Genomic DNA, 21,472 nt, shown 5'->3' on the forward strand with positions numbered 1-21,472 from the left:
TGAGATTGAATGTAGCATTTATATGGAGCTCTAGTTTGCTGTTGCAGGGCATTGTTGTTGCAGGGCTGCTCCTGACCCTTCCCCTTAAAAAACAAACCAAAACAAAACAACCTCCTCCCACACAGTCACACTTGCTAATAGACAGGAAAATTCCATACAACTACTTTGCCTCCCATATTCTAAGCCAAGCCTATTTAATATAGAAAATTCTATCATCAGAGTGACCAACTGCATTCCCACATAGAGAAAATAAAACCAGTGTGTGACAGCCTAGATCTACAGCATTCACTATTACAGCCTCTGCATTACAGACAGAGGAGTATGTCCAGAAAAGTAAAAACCATGAGTTTTCCACAAAATCTGTTAGGCAGCTTTGTCAGATGTGCCAGTATTTATATGTTTCTCACTCAACATGCTCCCTTGGTGCCTAGAGAGGAACACATTGGCTGTTTTATTTAAAAGGCATTCAGTACTGGACATGGTAGTTGGTAAAAAGCTCTACCCTCTGTTCTAAAGACAACTTGGTTCTCCAGTTAAGAGTTGGATTCACCCTTTCATGTCAACCAAGATCTCTCATCCTGTACTGACATCTTCCTATATTGATGACACCTAAGTTTAGAGGGTGCAGATAACCCGTTAGCATTAAGAAGTGGTGACAACAAAGGTCAAGAAGCACACTTTACTCTTCAGGAGGAACATATAAACTCCAGATACTGATACTATAAATAAAACCAGTGGCCCTAGTTTATCTCTGAATGAACCTCCAAAACAGGAGGTGCTATACAGATCATAGCCTGATCTCAAATAATTATTCTGTTGATGATCCAATATGAAAAATGCTTTCTTTGGCTGATAACTGGCACTTGCTTCCTTGGAAGTATATTATTTCTGGCTTACTGAAATGAATACTTTTTGAAATTATTGAAATTATTTGAAAATATTTCAAAGAGAATTGCAAAGGGAGCCTGTAATACCTGGACCAAATATCCTGTTTTGCAGTAATACAGTCTATTTAGGGCTGCCTCAGAAGGTCACTCATACTTCAACTACTGCAATATGTCACCACCTTATAAATGAGAGCGATATCAGCAAACAAAACCGGTACCTTATCATTCCCTGGCACTGGCCGCCTACTCCCAGGTGGAAGGTGTGATGTTACATTTAAATTTAAAGGGTCCGGGTGACTAAAGCTAGCTATGAACTCAGAAGTACAAGACAAACTGATAAATCCATCAAGGGCTGTACCCTTAACCAAGAAAACACACAAATTTGCTGAATTCCACAGGGTTGGGGCATTTGGTAGTGAACAGTAACAACTCTGGAACTGCTAAAATGCAAACAGTGTATGACTTTGGCCTTTCCAAATTGCACTACATTAAAAAAAACCCCATCATTCAGACAGAAGGTCAAAATTAATGAAACCTGTCAAGACATTTTAAACTAAAATCTCCAGGCACTTTCAAGGTATGTCATTACATATTTCACAATTCATAAGTCAGAACTTGGAAATGAAAATAGTGTGTCTTTATTGATAGTCTGCCACAAATTAATGCATAAACTTAAGAGTTAGCCAAAAATGTATCTGCCATCCGAACATGGCAAGCATTATCTGCAAAAGTGGATGCTTTCTTCTAATAGATACCCAGATGTTCTGTTACCAGGTCTCACTATAGTGCCATTTGCAATTAAAGTATTGTTTTACACAAGCTGCATGATGCTCACCAGAGTCACTGTCTCTTCATTCCTGCAAGCACACAGACATGTACACTTTAATGTTAAGCCTTTACTGAAGCCAGTGGAACTCATTTGCCTCTCAGGTGAGCTTGCACACCGTATTTGCAGAACTGGAGTTTACAACTACAAAAGCAATGACAAGGGGGACAAGAACAGACGCACTACAATAGGCATTCCAACAATTCAATGCATCTATCTTACTGAAGGAAATCATATCTTTACATACTATTGAATGTTAAAAATGAACAAAGATGTTTAAGCACAAAGTATATATTTATACCAAATAAAACAACTGAAAAAGTATTACATAAAGAAAAATAATGTAACAGAATGTACTTAAGTACCTAGCTTACAGTCATGCTCATATCTAAAAATAACATTGTTAAGTAATATATATAATTTTGGACATAATTCTCTAACATACAACATGATTCTGTGATTCTAAATGTGGAGAGTACTTTTTCCATGATACAGAACACAAATTACTTTATACAAGCACACCTGCTAATTTGTATAAAAAACATGCTTGTAAGTGAAAAGGTCACTGTAGTACTAATTTACCATGTAGTGTTAATCTTGTTGAAATTGTCTCTTCTCCTTTTGCATTGGTGAACGCCAACACTGAATGGTACAATATTTGATCCATATGGTTCACTGACACTGCAACCTGTTCCCAAGCAGTAGCCCTACCCGGGTGTTAACAGTACAGCTCTGTACAGCCCCATCTGTCTGCATATAGTGTATTTAAAACTAACAGCTATTACAATTATTACAATGATTTCTGTTTCAATATATACATCAGTATAAAATACTACCCAAAACACTTCTGCATTTCAAACAATTTTAACCACTTCATCAAACAATGCATTTGCAGAATTAAAAAAAAAATCCAAATTAATATTGATTGCCAACAGTACAGCATCTCTATGGTATGTTTCCTAGTAAGAGAGAGAACGGAAATGTCTTAATTAAAATAAGTATCACAAAACATAATTAATGTTAGAGCTGTTCAAGGATTCCCAGTTTGTCAGTATCTACCCTAAGATATGCTACCCAAATACAGTATAAGCCATTTAGTGTTTCTACAATGAGAATAAAACATTCAAATATTAAAGCTGTGACAAACACACAAAAGCAAGGAAAGAGAATTTGTTCTGTACTCATTTCTGTTGTAGCGTGGTACAGCATTGTCAGGAGCTTGCACTCAGTGCATCATATCTGGTTGTGTGCATGGACTGGGGAATGAGATGCTGCAGAGCAGTGCTGCAGAGAGGGATCTGGGAGTCCTGGTCTGTGGCAAGCTGAACACGAGCCAGCAGTGCCCTGGCAGCCAGAAGGGCCAGCCCTGTCCTGGGGGCATCAGGCACAGCATGGCCAGCTGGGCAAGGGAGGGGATTGTCCTGCTCTGCTCTGGGGCAGCCTCACCTCCAGTGCTGGGCAGTTCTGGGTGCCACCATATGAGAAGGATATTCAACCACTGGAGAGTGTCCAAAGGAGGGCAATGAAGGTGGGGAAGGGCCTTGAGGGTAAGCCACTCCTCATGGCTGAGGTCACTTGGTCTGTTCACCTTGGAGGAGACAAGGGGAGATCTCATTGCAGTCTACAGCTTCCTCATGAGAGGAAGAGGAGGGACAGGTAAGATCTCTTCACTTTTAAGACCAGTGACAGGACCCAAGGGAATGGCCTGAAGCTGAGTCATGGGAGGTTTAGGCTGGATATCAGGAAAAGTTTCTTCACCCAGAGGGTGTTTGGGCACTGGAAGAGGCTCCCCTGGGAAGTGCTCACAGCATCAGCCTGACAGAGCTCAAGTGTCTGGACAATGCTCTCAGGCACATGGTGTGAAGCTTGGGGTTTCCTGTGCAGAGCCAGGAGTTGGAATTGATGATCCTGATGGGTCCCTTCCAACTCAGTTTATTCTGTGATTCTCTATGTTGCTATGATATCTGGATACAACTGTGGAAGACAACTGAAATAGAATCTACTCTGAATTTCCTTGCTGTTGTGGTTTTATGTGAGATTGTTCAAGTTAGGAAAACTTAGTGTCTTTTTCTTTTCCTGAAGGGAGGGAGAAAGAGGAATTAATAATGAAATTACAAAAATGCTACTAAAATCCCTATCCTGGACACAATAACACTGCTTTAGGAGCTACTGTGTCATTGCACAATATAAGTGGCCTATTAATCGCTGAATTATTGGTGTAGCAGAATATATATCATTGTGAATGTGTTTTAAAAATTATTATTTTAAAATTTGCCTGTATCCCATAACAAACCATAAAATTTTGTGTTTTTCAAACACTAAAATATTTATGTAAAGCAGTAAATGTACATTTATAGTGGCAAATTTCAAATCTCTGCCTCTGCTGCTTCAGTTTTTAAAACAGGATTTGGTTAAAAGAGTTTTCATTCTTTACATCATCCTAAACCAGAATTATTTCTGAAGCATAAAAGAAATCCAAATGGTAACAGTAATATGATGGGGGGGGTTTGTTGTTTTGCTGATTTGTTCCTAGCTTAAAAAATAATCAATGTCTTGAAAAAAATGCAAAACAGTAAACCCCAAAAAAATCTCTCCTCAGGAGAAGTCCCAGCTAACTGAGAGGTTTTTTTCAAAACTAAGTTTCATGCTTACAGTATCTTTACAGTCATGTTATACACCCTTGAAAATAAAGGCTCACTGTTGAAAATGGTGACAGGCCCTTAATTATAGAGGTGTTAACTGGTGACACTATTTTTCATTAGAAAAAAACCCCAAAAGCCCCACAAAAATTCATAGCTTATATTGAAAGTTTGATTCACGCTCATTTTGTTCATTTAAAAATACTCTTTGGAAACTTGTGTCAACTCCTGCAGACAACTTAGTGATACATCTTCTCCTGTTAAAATAAAAATGATTCTTATCACCTCTACCCCATGCTAAGCTCTACTACTAATATACACTTCATTACCTGCTCATGTCACCATCTAACACATATCTTTACATTCTTCTACATATAGTGTCCAGGGCTTATTTTTCACCAAACAGAACTTGGTAACTATTACACTTAGAAGTTTTTATTGAGAAGTTTTTTGGTGTTCTAGCCTTTTCATTGCAACATACAGTGATACTAATAGTTAAGAATTTTTATGTGTGTTGACTTAAGAGAAACTTTTAATAAATTTTTTTTTTCCCATTAAGGATTTTAAAATCTGTTCTCACTTAAGAGATCAAAACTGAAAACCAGAAGAGAGATTAGATGTAATTTTAAAATGGTTCTGCTACTTTAAGATGCATTTAAAATTTGTATACATGACAAAGGACTCTTTTACATTGCTGTAATCAGATTCTAATTCAAAGTCTCGCAAATACACATGAAAAATAAGCCACTGGTCATGAAATCTAATGATTACATTCAAAGCTAGCCTTTAAAAAATAAAAAAGTTACAGGCAAAACATACTGGTTTATGTACTCACTAGCTTATCAGGCTACAATAGGCATGGTTTAAGTATAAAAAAAGCAGACAATTTAGATTTAAATAAGACTGTGTGAAATCAGAAAAAACCCTTAGATTTCACTATTAAAAAAAAACCCCAGAACACCTATAATTACTTCCCATCCTACAGCTACAGTTAAACCAACTAACAAAAATAATCAAAGTAATTTTGAAAAATGGAAATTAGGCTAGAGTATGTGGCAACAATCAAAGTTCATATATGTTTCTATGTAAAATGACTCATGATTTACTATAACATAAAATACAAACAAGAGCACTTTGTGGCTAATGCAAGAGCTACTAGTAGGAACACTTAATGCCAAACAGTCTTCAGCCCTCCTTTACGTCATATCTCCAAATCAGTATTGACTTCTTTTGACCAGATACATCATTTTTGGCTTGTCACCCCAGTATGTCATGTTTTACCACTTGCCACAGGCAGCAGGAGACAACTAGCTGAGCAAACTACAAGCAGTGACATGCAGAAATTAACTCTCAAATCTGAGTACTTAGATAAAATGATACGCAAGCGCACACTAGGACAAAAGGAATGGCATTCGTCATCCAAAATAGGCTCATCATCCCTCCCCACCCCCCTCCAACAGTAGTTGCAACAGCAATAGAAAAAGATCAAGAAGATGTCTGTTCTTCAGAGTCAACTGTGAAAAAAAGTCAGCAATATATAACAGCAGCGATGGACAAGGAAGAGCAAACCCAAACAAACTTGTTGAGTATTTGTTCATTTACTTTTTCTGAACACAAGCCAAAGTGCACCACACTGGCTTGTTCTGAACTTCAGATACAGATGTCCTAATCTCCTTAGATCCTTCACAGATTTAGAATTCAGTCTCCCTGAGGCCCCTATAACCAAGTAAGAAAACTCTCTTTATCTAGCTTGGTGGCTGCCAAGACAGATTCCATGTCATTAAGGATGTCAGAGCTCAAAGCCTCTTGCAGACTTGGCATCAGTTCTTCTCCTTCTATATTCATTCCATCTCCTTCCAGTGTCCCAAGGTCCACATTTGTCCCTGGAATGGCTTCAAGGTAGTCTGGGAAACGGTTCTGATGGGATGGTATGTTACTTTGGCTGATACTGTCACCTAGTTATAACACAAAGATGGATATTAAGTATACTGTAAGTACCAAACATACAATTTATCAGGACAACTGGTTAATCATGTACCTCTTGCATCATACAACAGTGTGACTCATAGAAATCCATCACAAACCCCAAAGATAACTTGGCTGCAGGCAGATGTACAAAGAACATGCCTTTGTTTCCAACTTTCACCTACTGACCCAAATCTTACAGATCTTTGATGTCATTTAGCATAATTTAATTTTTACATTTGAAGGAAAAAGACAATACTGAGTCAAATATAGTTTTGGAGTAGAATTAACAAATGTAATTTTTTCATAAATCAAATGTTTCTATCAGAGAAACTGGGGAAATAGGAAAAGGTAGAAAATAATGCAGGAAGTGTCAGAGCTTTTCAGAATTGCTTGTTTTCATTGCAAATAGATACAAGTGTATTTGGAAAACATGCATTAAAAATGTACACAAACCAGACCTGTATCCATCTCATCAACACTGTTCAGGAAGTCATCTGGGGTTCTGGGTACACTGTAACTGCTCATGCTAAGTCCACTATCTGTGCTTTCATCTCTGGAGTGATATGTTCCACTGTAACAGAAGATAAAGAGGAAAAAAATGAGGGTAGAACACTGAAAAAAATAAAATAGATGCTTGTTTTGAACTAATTTACGGGCTTTGAAAACATTGCTACCATGAGAAATCCCTTATTCTAAACCTGACACATTTGTTTGCATGAGACACCTGTGTTTTATTTTATGCAGACCTTTTCAAATTAAAACCATATTATTTAGATTCAATTTAACTTGATGAGAACATACCTAAGCAGCTTTAAGAAATAGCCTACTTGTGTTTTATGTGTTGTGCATAATTTTAATCTTTTCACACCTACCCACAGCTAAAACCTTTCAATGCATATCAGATAATCCATAATGATTATAAAAATAATAATTATGGTCCACCCTTTTATGCTTCCATATGGATAAAAAATACTTCTAACTAATGTTCCCATGTTTAATCAGCCACTGAAGTGTATTTTTAGGTCACTGCTGTTATAAATAGTTGGAACTCCTTTAGCAATTCTTCAATTGCTTCCCACTACTTGTTCAGTCACACATGTCAAGGCAAGAGAGCACCCAAATATAAATCAAACCCTGGTACAGAAGCCATCCTATAAACAAACCCTGCTCAGAATGATCTTGCTGACAGAACAGTTAACCAAACTGATGGCATGGGGCCTCACATGCCTTCACTTTCTTACTGCCATCTCCTGTCAGTGCAGCAAGCAAGACCAAGAGAGCCACAGTGGAAAATGTGGGGAGGGGAAGTAGGGCACTGTATATAGCATGGTTTTGGTAGCAGGGGTCTGCAGGGATCACTGTGTGACATAGCAGGAGGAGCTGACCCCATGTCAGCCAGCTGCTTCCAGCTGTCTCCAAAGTGCTCAAAGCTGAGCCCATCAGTGACAATGGTGGCACCTTTGTCATAACATATTTAAGAGGGGAAAAATGCTGAACAGCAGATGGGAGAGAGGAATGAGAATATGTGAGAGGAACAGCTTGCAGACCCCAAGGTCAGTGCAGCAGGAGGGGCAGGAGGTGCTCCAGGCACCAGAGCAGAAATTCCCCTGCAGCCTGTGGTGCACAGACCACAGTGAGGCAGCTGTGCCCCTGCAGCCCGTGGAGATGCCAGGGGGAGCACAGACCCACCTGGGCCTCTGGAGGATCCATGACAGAGCAGGGGGTGCCTCAAGGAGGCTGTGACCCCATGGGAAGCCTGTGTTGGAGCTGTGGCCTGCATGAGCAGTTGTTGAAGGCCACCACTACCTCCCTCCCCCCTGCATCCTCTAGTATTCAGTCTTCAGAAAATATTTTCAAAATCTGCATTTCTTCAGGTTATGTATTCTAAGAATCACTGACAATCCTTACTGATTTTCCATCTGGCATCCTCAATGAATATGAACATGATTTACTGTTCAAATTATCATTTGAAGACATACTAATCCTTCTCAATATGTACTTGTGAAGTATATAGTATTTGCCTTTTTGTCAAGTATGAAGAACCAAAACAATTATGAACAGCTATTCAACATCAGATGCCAGCAGAATGCCTTCAGCCATGTATACAAATATATATATTTGATTACATGAGGACACCTTTGCCACACAAGAAAGGAACCTAACATTTCCTTGTAGATAAATCATAAATATTTCTCTTTTTTAGACTGATTTAAGAAGAGAATCACCACACATTTGATAGAATCTTAGTAATTAAATTTAAACAATTTAGAACTTCTGTGAATAAAAATCTGGGTTAGTTTATGGGACAAAATACTAAAACCAGAACTTAGACTATGCTGAACTTAATCACTCCAGTGGAGAGGGCTTTTTGGCTGTTGCTCTCACACATGGAATGTACAGCACTTCTCTTCAAATCACCCCTTAATACACATTTCCTCTTTCTTCAACAAGGATTTGTTCATTTAGCAGTCACACCACCCAAAATTACTACATGCAACTAAACAGCATTACCCAAAATAGAGTGGATTCTTCTTCAAGTAATCATTGTTAAAATATGTGTATACAAAAGAAGAAATACCAATTTAGGAGTTAAACAGAGAACTACCATCACTACCAATATAAATCTAACCGACAAAAAATATATAAACAAGTGTGGCAAATCAAAAGGTGAAATAGTCTAATGAAGTCTGCACTAATGAATATCCCATTTAAAAAAATCAAATATACCATAATGACAGTAAGTACTGAAGACAGGAGGCAGATTTGATTATGCATTTTAAACCACTACTGAGCATTGTCTCAAATTGCTCCAATGTAGTAATTTTCTGAGATTTTTTAATGCTGCTATTATATTGGCAGGAACCTAAACTCTGAATATATAACTCTGTGGCCTAATTCAGTACTGTCTCACCAGGAACTTTATATACACCCTATAAAGATTGAAAAGAGCATTTCTCGAGGTCTCAACTTTAACATAAGGAGTATCAACAAGACCGTTAAGTCAAAACTATTGGACTGCTTTCTGAGACAGCAATGCATATTCACAGATGTCCTTTCTTAAAAATCCCTCTCCCATACCCATATGGCAGAATTAAGTGTGGTGCCACACATACACCAGCCTAGAAGGAGACACATTTTCAGGCCAAAATGCAAATGAAGATAATCTGAACTCAAGTCAAATACAGATTTTCAATATTTTGTATGGGGTAAGGGCTACATTAAAAAAAAACCAAACCCAAACATATATGCAACCAGGCAAGCAGTATCTTTTTGCACTTTGCAGTAAATATCAAACTGCCATAAAATTACAGAATGTAAATTTGCCCTTTCTAGCTTTTTTCTCTGTTTCTAGTTAATGGCAAAGATCCATCACTTTATATTTTATGTGTGTAGATTCACAATGTATAAACCACATTAGTTCACTGCCGTGGTGATTTGAAACCTAAAGATGCATTTTCTTCAGGTCAGAAGACAGGTTTTGAGCATGTGAGGACCTGTATGATGTATGATGGCAACAGCCTTCCAGCAGTTCCAGCCAGAATGTTACTATACCACAGTGATACCATCACCTATCTACAGAGGTTTCCCATATGAGAGCAAGCCAGGTTTAAATTATCTTGTCTCTTTTATTTCATAGGACAAAGCCAGCACAGTTGAGGCTCACACAAGAACACCGTACAGGATGAATTCCATGTAGAATACTCCCTCCAAAAAAACATCAAGTTTTCTAATCATAATTGTCTGTGTAGGGGATAAATCTTCCCAAAGGGATTACCCAAAATACAGATGTCGCTTATCTCAAGCTGCAGCAGTGTCTCTAAAGTTGTAATGTTTGGTAGGAAGCATTTGCAAGCTGAAATTTGAACAGTATTTCCAACAAAATAAACACTTCAAGTCAGAGGGATTTAGGAAAAAGTTTTATGAAAGACTAGTCTATATTTTAAGATTCTAAGTCTTGAATGAAAATACCCACTTCAAAATAATACAGCATTTAAAATGAAACATGCCAATATTTGTAGACCTAACATTAGCAGAGTAAAAATACTGCTAAATACCTGAAGTGTAAGGGAGGGGTGAATGGAGAAACCTTAAAATGAACCTCAAGCTGTAATCCTAAATGTGCCTCACAGTTCATTTGATCTCACAGTGAGCTATTCACAAATTCAGTCAGTAATTTGAAATGACTGTTAGTCAACAGATTATGCAGAGGCAAACATGTTATGACTTTGAATAAAAACCTTCCTACAAGTCTGAACAGACTACTTCCTCCCACAGGAGACAGCTTTTAATCTTCAGCTTTTACTAGACTTGCCATTTAAGGAAAGATTCATTTACAGCTGTGGCTCTTGGCACAGACAGATGTTCAAAATAAACTATTACATGTACCAAACAGAATTTTAAATCAAATTTCTTTCCTCTAGTAGCTATTCCTACAAACCTGTTAAGAAAGGGATCAGAACTATTTGTAGTCATTGTTCTCAGTTCCTGAGACATTCCAGGAGATGACACGGGGTTTTGAGATCCACCGTCTTGTTCCATTGTTGGAAGCTGGCTACGGAGAGCCAATTCCTAGAACAGCAGGAGAGGGAGAAAGAGATCATGTCAGGCATTTGAGCACTTTTTGGATACATAAACACATGACATTATACATAATTGATGTTTTTACTGCTTCCAGTTACAAGAGTTAAATGAAATTAAACTCAAGTTTCTAAGGACAAAGCAAGAATCTGTACTAGCTTCAATGAAAATGCAAGTTCCAGCAGCCACGACCACCATTACAGAGACTGCACTGTAAATGTGTTTATGGATATAAATATCTCTGTGCTTACCCAAATATTTTCTAGTTCACTTCAGTATCTTTGTGCTAAGTCTATACTTAAACCAAAACAAGAATTGTTAATACTATCTGACCCCTAATATAACCTGTTTAGCTCTGCTAAATAGCATTTTATCCCCATTTCTTTTAAGTTCTGATTTAGTTCCTGGCTTCCTTTGTACCTTTCTTGTTTCAGTCAACAAACTTTCAAATCTTTCCCTAAAAGTTTCCATTCATGCTTCCTGTTTGAGGCAGGCATTTGAAATTTCTAACTGATCAAATCAGTGATTAGTTCCCTAAGTAAATTTCAAAGCTCCTCAGATTCTGAGTAATTTCTTAGTAAGGCCAAGACACTGCACTTCTGAAGTTACAAACCTAAATTACATATAGATTTTTACACATCTGAATGTTCACCACCTTGAATCAAACCATCCATTAAGCTTGTAATTACTAATTAATGAGAGTGTTAACATAAAATGCATTATATTAAGGGCGGATGGAAATAAGCAACATTTGATGTAATTTCCAGTGACCCTTCTCCCCTTTTGAAACAAGTAATCCATGAGTTGCACATGTGAAAATACAATAATTTTCTTCAAGCAACTCTATTCAAATATCATCAATGTCCCACCAAGACTGAGCTTTGTTATTGTAGAGACTGATAAATCTATTGACTATCCTGTCACCATTACTGGTAGTATGTGACTACTGGGCTGTGCCTGGGAAGATAATCTCAGGAAAAACCAATCCTGTCAGTCTCGACAATACTTAATATTTCTCACTTGTAAAATGAGAGGTCTTCATCCATTTTCAATAATAAGCTTAAGGACTACTATACTGTAGTCTTTTATTATATAAAACTAACTTGCCCCAATTCTTTTTCCAAGTGAAGAAATCTAAGGTTATTTTATTTTATTTCCAGCAGACTGTGTATTCAAGCTTCCCTACTGACAGGTTTTCTTTTCTAATCTGCATATGCTTCACTCCTATTCCTGTGGATTACTATTCTACATATTCCTTTTAAATTTTAGGTCTTGCACTAGAAAATTTTCTCACTACAGCTGATTAGATCTCTCCAGAAAGTGTACAAGCATACCACTGTTTTTTGTGTTCATCACACCCAATTACTGTTTCAAGTAAACCCAGCCCTCTGCTCATCACCACTTATTACTGTTCTAACAAACAGTAATAATAGCCCATCCCCATTTTCAGATCACAAGACATTAAACATATTTTAACAATTTCTAAAGGCTTATCCATGACTTTCATTTGCTTATGTAATAAAACCAAATGTAAAACCTACATAATGACATCTTACATCACAGCTAAGTTTGCAACCTTGTATCAGCCACCAATTACCTGATATACAGGTAGACTCATCCATTTGTGAAAAAGAAAGAAAGAAGCGTTCTTTCCTGGAATTTCCCAAACACTGATCTGAAGGCAGAACGTCTTAGACCAGCTATCCCAGAGATAGCTCAAGAAGTGCTCACTCATGTGCTGTGTCCTTTTCCCCTTCCCTCCTGGCTTGATCTGTACTTTACATCTTTATTTCCTTGGGCTGCAGTCCCTGATTTGGATGAAGAGGAGGAGCCAAAAGTGCCAGCAGATTGCAGAAGCAGCTTAACCACACACCAGTGCCACAAAGAGCGGTAACAAAGCAAAATCTACATGGAGTCAATTCTGTATATGAACTAGAGTGACATTTTATATTCTTTGTGTGGCCTTTCCAATTGGAACTGCCTCATGATTCAGTAGTTGTGAGGAAGATAAGAAATCTAGACAACCCCTTTTCACGAGCTACTGACACCAGGAAAGGAAAAAACAAAAACCCACAATTTTTCTTCTGCTTCTGTAAGAAAAAAAGTCAATACAAAGGAATAAAAAATTCAGAAAAACAGGGAAGTTACCTTTGTATTTTTCTAAATCCTCAGTGTGGGAGAGGTTGAAGTTTCATCAATACATGAACTTAAATAGTATGGTAAAAATAAATGTAGCTCAAAACACTAGCCAGCTAAAACAAAAAAATCTAATTTCTTTAAAGGCCCATTATAGGGATGTATTAAACCAGGAGAGAGAACTGAATTTTGCCTATTCTTTGGCATGTACTACGTAGTGAAACTAGTATTTTTAAAATTAGTACTACTTTTATCTTTAACAACATCGCTAAAAAATGGAAAACTGCAACTATTTTTAACTATTTATAAGTAGCATTACTGCTACTTTTACAGGAGTCAGAAGCACTTTCCCCTCAAAAGAATGTTATTACTCATGTAAGTAATAAATTTGTGTCATTCTGGGAGTCTGAAAGGGAAAGGAATTACCAAAAAAGACAAGCTATTGAGAAACAAATACAGGGCAATTTTTAATCATTTTGTAAGATAAGCAGAGTTTCCTAAAGGCCTAAAGAGTATGTTAAGACTATTTTTCCTAAATGGTATAAAAAATGGAAGCGGAAGTTGTGTTGCTTGAAGAACAGTCTGCATTTCTACTTCCTTATAAACCTGTTTTGCAATAAAAAAAAGTTGTAGGCTTTCTATACTCAAAAAAATAAGTGTCCAAGTCTCTTCCAGCTCCAAAACAGAGCAATGTGAACTCAAAGCTTTTAATTCATTCTTCAAAATATGTGCTTTATTAGAAGTCTTTAAAGTCTGGAGGCAAAAATAAAACTATGACAAAATCCTGGCTTAGATTTTTATGAATTGATCTAATCCTATTTTTAATGTATGTCATACTCATTGTTTTAAGTAGCTCTGGGAAAAGAAAAGCTTAGTATTCCTATTGCCAGCACAAAAGCTGAATTTTAGTTATTACACAGAGACCAAAATTATCTGTAATTTCCTTAAATAATTTAAAAAATAAGGTCAGCACTGTGCAATTTATCTGGCTGACCTCATGCAATTTTTTTTTCAAAATTCCAGACAGATTAAGTTTTACATTAAGTTATAGGTCATTCACACCATGTTCAAATTAACTTTATAAAATTACCCTTTTAAGAGCATTTTTATCTTCACTGGCCTTTGAGGAAAGGCAGATTACTTGTACAACTCACTTATATTCTTATTGTATTAAACCTATGATATGCTACTCAATTTTACTTGATATATCCTGATAATTGATTTTGCAAATTTACTTTAGAAGTGCCAATTGTAATATTTCTGCCCCCAACCATCACCTGACTTTCAAATGATCCACAGGCTTTCCTGGGATGGGAAGGAAGTTTTAGGGGAAAGAGAAGACCACAACACTTATGGGCAGTCTTACAGCACCAGTTGCTTCTTCAGATTAAGTGCTTGCATTTTTGTGAGGGCCAGAAAGTTATAGCATATATACAAAAGAAACAGGGACTGATGGAAGACAAATGAACTCAGCAATGATGAGTTGGGCCATTTGTGAGAACTAAGCAGGAAATGGATCATTCACTGCTTCAGTCACAACCAGCACAGCCAGTGAATGCAGTTCTGATTTACTAGACAGACTTTTAAACAAGGTATTTATCCATAAAGATCTACACACATGAGCAAGCAATACAATTATTTTGATCTGTAAAGCTTAGAAACAAGCTAGAAACAAGCAGCAGATACAAAATGAGCAAGCATATACAGAGGAACTTATCAATTTGTAGTATGCTGATCTTACTAGCAAATACTCTAATATTAGCAGCAAATAAATAAGAAATCTTCCATTCTCAGCACAAGAAAATAGTCTGCACAACATCCAAGAATAATGCCATCAGTACCTCGACATTATTTGCCTCTATTTCTTTCCACAGCACACTGTAAGGGAAGAAATCTGTTACTTAACATCTGTTCAATTTTGTGACATATACAAAACTTGATTGACATCTGCTCTATATTAGAAATTGCTGACAATCAGATGCTAACCGCAGGAAAATGGAAAGAGAGCTAGTGGGGATGAAATAAGAGTTAAGTCATGCAATCTCTTTACTAAGACAGACATTTTTAAGGTTTCACAAATAACTGACGATGATAAGCACAAGTAACTGAACAGATGCTTGGTATTTTTAAATTTCCTGGATGTATCAACAATTCTTGCTGATAGACAGTAAGTCTGAAAGTTGTAATTTTTGCTACAGGTACCTTTGACATTTTTAGAATGTCAGTAAAATACACCCTCATTCAAACAAGAACAGTCTCTTACAGTGTTTTCTATAAAAATGAAGCTGAGCAATTATTTGCTCTTTCCAGAAGGTGATAAGGCTTTCATATGTAACACTTGGATTGTTAGTGTCACCACAGGATACTGCAGTAGCATGGCAGAGAGACCAAAACCTGGCAGGAACACTATGGTTACTCAGTACCAAAAAAAAACTGACTACAGATAGCAATACAACCATGGTACTGTATCCAGGCTACATGGGGAAAAATGTCAAGAAGGATCAGGATGTTGGGCTAAATGACCTCCACCAGTTCCTTCTAACCTAGTGACTGTGTGACATGAAAAGTTCAGAGATCCAGTCAGAAGTTAAGGAACATTTCTCAGAAGTTTTTAATCCATCTATACAAGACATTTCATTAGATGCAAGCTTCAAGAATGCCAGTGTTACATAATTTCTTTACAAACGAAAGACCTTGGCAGTCCCTCTCTAAAACAGACTTAGCCATTCCAGAATTAAGAGCACTGAACATATGAAGATTTAATTTTTATTATTCCTTAAAAGAATATCTAAAATCTAGCAAGAGAAGCAATTACCCTACCACCAAGCACTGTTTTATCATCAGGGAAGCAGGTAATTCTTCCAAACTTCATTAATTTTATTCAAAAAGAACAAAAGACCTGCCTGAAAGAAAAAGGTTGAACAAAGAATTTTTAATTCTTTCTATACATTTTCCAGATTAACTAGGTCAGCTGTGATCTGATCAGATATACAGATTGGGACTTCAATAGCAGCATCAGCAGAGAAAACAGACTTCCTTTACCTCTACAGTACAAGGCCTCAAGAAGCATTTAGAGAACCAGAACCCAGAAGCAGTTCTCTAAGCACTTTTTTCCACCTGTGGGTATTCATTACATTACTGAGGTGATATGAAAACACAAAAAGTACATTTAGATGGTGTGACACAAATAGTCTAGTATTATAGAACTTTAAAGGTGACATCACTGCCCATTCTTCTATCCAACAAATCACACACACACACACACCTTGACTCATTAGCAAGTGCAGACTAATAAAACTGATGCTAGGCAGGAGGTATGGTAGGAAGCAAGTTAAAATATAAATGGAATCCTGATTTTTGTATGAATCCTTTCATCAGTTTCCACTCCAAACAGAGCAGAGTGACCACTACATATACATTTAATGAATTATCAGTATAGCCTGAGTTTTCGCTGTTTTTTAGGATTTAAAGCCTTAATTTCAAGAAGTTCCAAAAACCTCATCTTACAGAGTTCAGTATGAAACTGATAACAAACTTCTCCATTTCCTGTAGTTTTTTTTTTTGAGATGGCAACAGGAAGAAGTTAGTGTAAGAATGAACAATGACAGGGCTTCAGGCATAGAAGAAAACACAGAATACACTTTTGGCATTCTGTAAGAAAAACATCCCCTATGAATGACCTAATTATGTCAGAAGATAAGGTGTTTTACTCCACTACTGTGGAGTAGTTCTCCTTTGTTTATTCCCTTGTATACCCATTATTGTTGAGGACTTATTTTTCTCCTCCAGAATAGGATCTAATATTGATAAGATCATCATGTGGTTAATGCTTTGTTAATGAATCAAATTACTACATCTCAATTAAAATGCTTCTGTTTAAGAGCTGCTCTGGTATTGCCAAACAAGAAAGTATTTTTTCCAGAGTGTCAGCACTAAGGTCTGAGGTTCCCATATCTCAGAACTAGTAACATACAAGGTTTGTGGTACTCTTCAGAATGCAACAGTACATCAGTACTCATGGCTTCCAAACAGAGGACACTTTCTTTCATTCTGTTTTTCTTGCCTAGTGTATACAGAGGTTTTTCTTAAAAACAAAGTACAGTACAAGCTAATATAAATATTGTGTTAAGAACCAGTAGACTAAAACACTGTTAACAATAGCAAACATGAAGTTCTCTGAATATATCAAAAAATCCACCCTTCTAGAGATTCATTCTACGTTCAACTTCTTTAGCAACTGAAAGAAGACCTCATTAAGCTGTTTATTATGCTTCACATTTTGAACAATTTTATTTTGGTCTGAGCTTTTCATAACTGTTGTTTCCTATACAAAAAATGTATGTGTGCAAGAAGCAGTTAAACATCGAAATGGAAAAATTATATCTGCATAGTAATTATTTTGCTAGGCTAATCTATTAAGTAATTCTTATACTGTTATACTATGCATGCTTAAAAATCATAACTATTTCAAGTGACTTTTCATTAACTGATAACAGATATCCTTCTCTAAGATCATACCTTCTTTAACAAACTGATAACATTCATATGAACAGTACTTAGAAGTCACCAACTACTACCTTAGATAGTTTGCTTCAAATAAACACCTTGATGACATCAGGACTGGAACAGCAGTATCCTCAAGAATGCTATATAAGAAGGTTGTTTTCAATGTAAAAAAAAAGTGCAATGAATTCCTCGTTTGCTCTTAAATATTGATATGAAGTTGTGGTAATGCAGCACTCCTAAAAACAATGTTAGGGCTGTGACCAGAAAAGTGATTCAAAAATGTGCATGGCAGAGGTCGTTTTTTTGTTTGGTTTTTTGTTTTCTTTTTTAGAATGTTTTCATGTAGCAAAAAGTTCCCTGCTAGCCTAATTTAATGCTTTAATTTTTCTAATTATGCTGAAACATCAGTTAAGAGCCTACCTGATGTTTTGGAGAATTTGCTGTGCTGGGATTGATATTCCGCAATGCCTAAGAGTAAAAATAAGATGGATAAAAATTACTTTAGCTGCACGGTTTACCTATGCAGGCTATCTTATAAACACCATCTTGTAGTATCAAGCCCCCGAGACAGGCCAGATGAGACAGGATAAGGGAGTTAAGAACTGTGAAAATCATGACACAGTGAAACAAAACTCACAGATTACCAAGGATGCGTATTTGACAGATAAGCTTAACTTTGACAGATAAGCTTAACGACTAAGGAGAAAAATATGAAGAGAACTGGTTGTCACCTGCTCAAAAGTTAGTCAGGTTCTCAAGGACAACTGAGGCAGGAAGACAATTAGAAGGCCTACCTAGAAGCATGCTAGCACAGGGTAAAATGTCTGTTTGTGGATTAATTGCAAAGCAGGAACAGCAGAAGCCCAGGTGCTTAAGCGGAGAGAAAGTCCTGATGCCACCTTTGCAATGTATTCTTACCTAGAGTACTATAAAAAGTAATGGCTGTAAAGATGACCCATCTTACACCAAGAGATGCTGAAGATTCCTACAAAACAGTCCTTGACTACAAAGGGGATAATGGAAGTCAGATTCCAGGACAGAACACTGCAGGCGATGAAGAAAGAGAAAAGCTGTCTTTGAAGACATTAAGATGTTATCCTCTTCTGATACAAGGCCCATCACCCAAAGTGAAAAGGGAAAGATTTTAAAAGGTTTTCCTCAAGGAATAGATTAGTGCTTTTTCTGCCAGTGTCAAAAACCCAAAGAAATACCTCAAATATCTAGCACAGATAGTAGTAACTATTAAAACACTCAGACTGAACAATTGAAGCAGAAGGCTTAGAGTCAAAAGGAGATCAAGCCCGAATTCCAATCCAGAGATTGCGAAGTCCAGCTCTACACTTTAATATTTGCTACAGCCATATCCATATAGTGGATAATACAGCCATATCCATACAGTAGAAAACACTGAAAGGCATATTTTGCAGCCTTATTATGAAGTCTGAAATTATTTAGCATAAGAAAACCACAGGTTCAAAATGCAGCACAAGTTATTCAGTTGTTTCATGCTCACTCCACTATGGAACAGGTAAGACTTTTCAACAAGGCATCTCCTCAATGTATCTTATATAAACTTTGAAAATACCTCAAAATCCTTCAGACTGCAACAGGTTCTAAAACTGAAGACTTTCCTCCACTTAAAAGGGAGAACTAAAGTAGTTGTGGGAAATAACTTTTTGCATGACTTGGAACTCAATGAATATAGGAAGAATATCCAATCACATCAACAGTCCACGCTGTCATCTTTATAGTTTGTGAAGCCAGCTCTTTAAGAGATTTTTTACAGGGAGGAATGACGGAGGAAAGCAAAATTCTTCAGTCTAAAAAATTAAATACTTTCACCACTGAGCTGATATCAGTAAGAGAATGAATTCAGACCTTTTTAGATCTCAAAGCTTTTTGTATAGTCACTGGCCTTTAAGACTCACTGAAACAACTTAGAAAAATCAAAACATAACATACAAAAGGAATAGTGGAAGTAGGTGTCTAACCTGTGGCCTCACCTGCCGAAGCAGTTCTTGATGCTTCAGTCTCAGCCTTTCTTTCTCCATCTGTAGTTGCTGGAGTCTCATCTGTTGCTGCTGATTGGAGCTACTCCCTCCCATCACACCACCCTGGGGACTCTGAGGAGCCAGAGGAGGTGGCTGTTTGACTGGAGCACTTTGGCTGATTCGCTGATTCATGGCTAAGGAACCAAAACAATAAAGACTTAAAAAATAAATTCAAACAAATACATGCAAGGTATTCACGAAAGGTATACATTAAAAAATATACAAAATTACAAGGCATGACAATACAAAACATACATTAATATTCAGAGTGTGAAATGTATGCTCATGCATGAGCAATTGATGTGTGCAAAATTAACGCAACAGTCTCATGGTTAAGACCACGTACTTATTCTAAAAGCTTCTAAAAACAGTTCAATGTGCTAACTGGTGAAAAATTCAAAGTGGTAGTAAAATATTTTAAGTAGAATGAGAAAAATCTCTCTTCTTTCTAATAAACTATTCTCACTGCAGACACAAATAGTAAATAACTTGTTTTATTAATGTGGAATCTTAGGTTCATTTAACTTGAGAACACACAGAATGACAAAATGGATCATTTCACTTTTATTGAAAACAATTAAAGGCTACCTGTTGTGGTGCAAGGTCATGCAACCAGCATTCACATCCTTGTCACTATTATAGTGTTAGAGACTTCATTTAGAGCTACCTTGATAGGCAAAAATAGAGTTGGTACAGAAATGGCAGATAAATTATACAGCCATAAATATGGACATCAACACAGAAAACATTTTGCTAGTGCTTCATTTTCTTTTATCCCTCAGAATTATGCATTGCATTTTTCCTGGGGAGTGGAGGCTAAAAATGTAACCTTGAAAGCATAATGCACAATGAGAACCCATCTTCCCTTCCCCTATAAAAATAAGACCTAAGACAATTTTATTTTATAAAATAATACATAACTGGGATGCATCTACTTGATGCATGAGGCGTGATTTCTCCCTCACATTACACCAATACAGTTAAAGTCAACAGAGGCACTAGAGTTTCCAGAGTGAAAGAGATGATGGGAAAGGCTGACTGTATTTCAAGGGCACTATTTTCAGGGGCTTCCAACTTGGAATTAGCTCCCCATCTCCATCGTGATCTCTGTAACAGACTGAATCTGTTCACACTCACAGGATTCTGCAGAATGCATTTGCTGAAGCAGTGATGGGAGAATGGCAGGGATTTTTTTTTTTTTTCTGGGAATGAGGATTATGGTTTACAGAAACTAAGGAAAAAACAAAAAGAGAGAGGTTCTTTTTGGATGACAGGATTAAGTGGGGAAAAAAACCATCTGTAGAATTAGTTTGAATTAATGTTTTTGTCATACAGAGGGTTCCTAGAATACTAACATTTCTAACTACCATAAGAAAGGAGAATTCTCTCAAAAAAATCTGTATCATCTTTTCACTAAAAAGCCCTTCAGTCTCCCATGTCCTTTGAGTGGTCAATTTAAAGTACAGTAGTGCTGTTCTGTTCCAAGAAAGCCAACATATATTTACCACATAATACTAAAACAGTTAGAGATCCAACTCTGCAGTCTACCGTTTCAACTAATCCAGTGGTCCAGCACAGACTCAACAGTCTAATGGGAAGAAGGGTCATATTTTCATGAGTCCAGCCAACATAAAATGCTGTAACATAGCTTACAGTAATTTGAAACAGTATTTCATGCAGTTACTAGTTAAAGAGCTTCACACACATCATTGCCAATATGATAAAACTTCCTTAGAGGTAAGTGAACCTGTGAAGTAGGAATAGAAACTGGATCCCAGAACCAAGTAGAAACAACTAGGGCTGCAGTTCAGTTCCAACCTACAAGTCTCATCCTGATGCAGCATGATGAAAAAACCACCAGTGGGAAAATGATATTCCTGT

At 36.9% G+C, this 21,472-nt stretch overlaps 1 protein-coding gene across 8 annotated transcripts in view; it reads right to left on the reverse strand.

Annotated features, from left to right (window-relative positions):
- Positions 1 to 1,502: 1,502 nt before the first annotated feature.
- The window catches only part of YAP1 (Yes1 associated transcriptional regulator), an 88,001-nt gene continuing 68,031 nt past the window's right edge, over positions 1,503 to 21,472 (reverse strand). For 2 of the 8 annotated variants that reach the window (XM_064409433.1, XM_064409429.1), the window contains 5 exons: positions 19,532 to 19,725; positions 17,961 to 18,008; positions 10,759 to 10,889; positions 6,779 to 6,891; positions 1,503 to 6,307 (listed from right to left, as the gene is read on the reverse strand). In XM_064409433.1, the coding sequence (XP_064265503.1) occupies positions 6,069 to 6,307; positions 6,779 to 6,891; positions 10,759 to 10,889; positions 17,961 to 18,008; positions 19,532 to 19,725 (725 nt within the window). In that variant the 3' untranslated portion in view covers positions 1,503 to 6,068. The remainder of the gene's footprint in view (positions 6,308 to 6,778; positions 6,892 to 10,758; positions 10,890 to 17,960; positions 18,009 to 19,531; positions 19,726 to 21,472) is intronic. The other 6 variants (XM_064409434.1, XM_064409430.1, XM_064409435.1 and 3 more) reach the window with 3 other exon arrangements.

Source organism: Passer domesticus, chromosome 2 (assembly GCF_036417665.1).
Source record: "Passer domesticus isolate bPasDom1 chromosome 2, bPasDom1.hap1, whole genome shotgun sequence".
In the NCBI taxonomy this organism is placed as follows: domain Eukaryota; kingdom Metazoa; phylum Chordata; class Aves; order Passeriformes; family Passeridae; genus Passer; species Passer domesticus.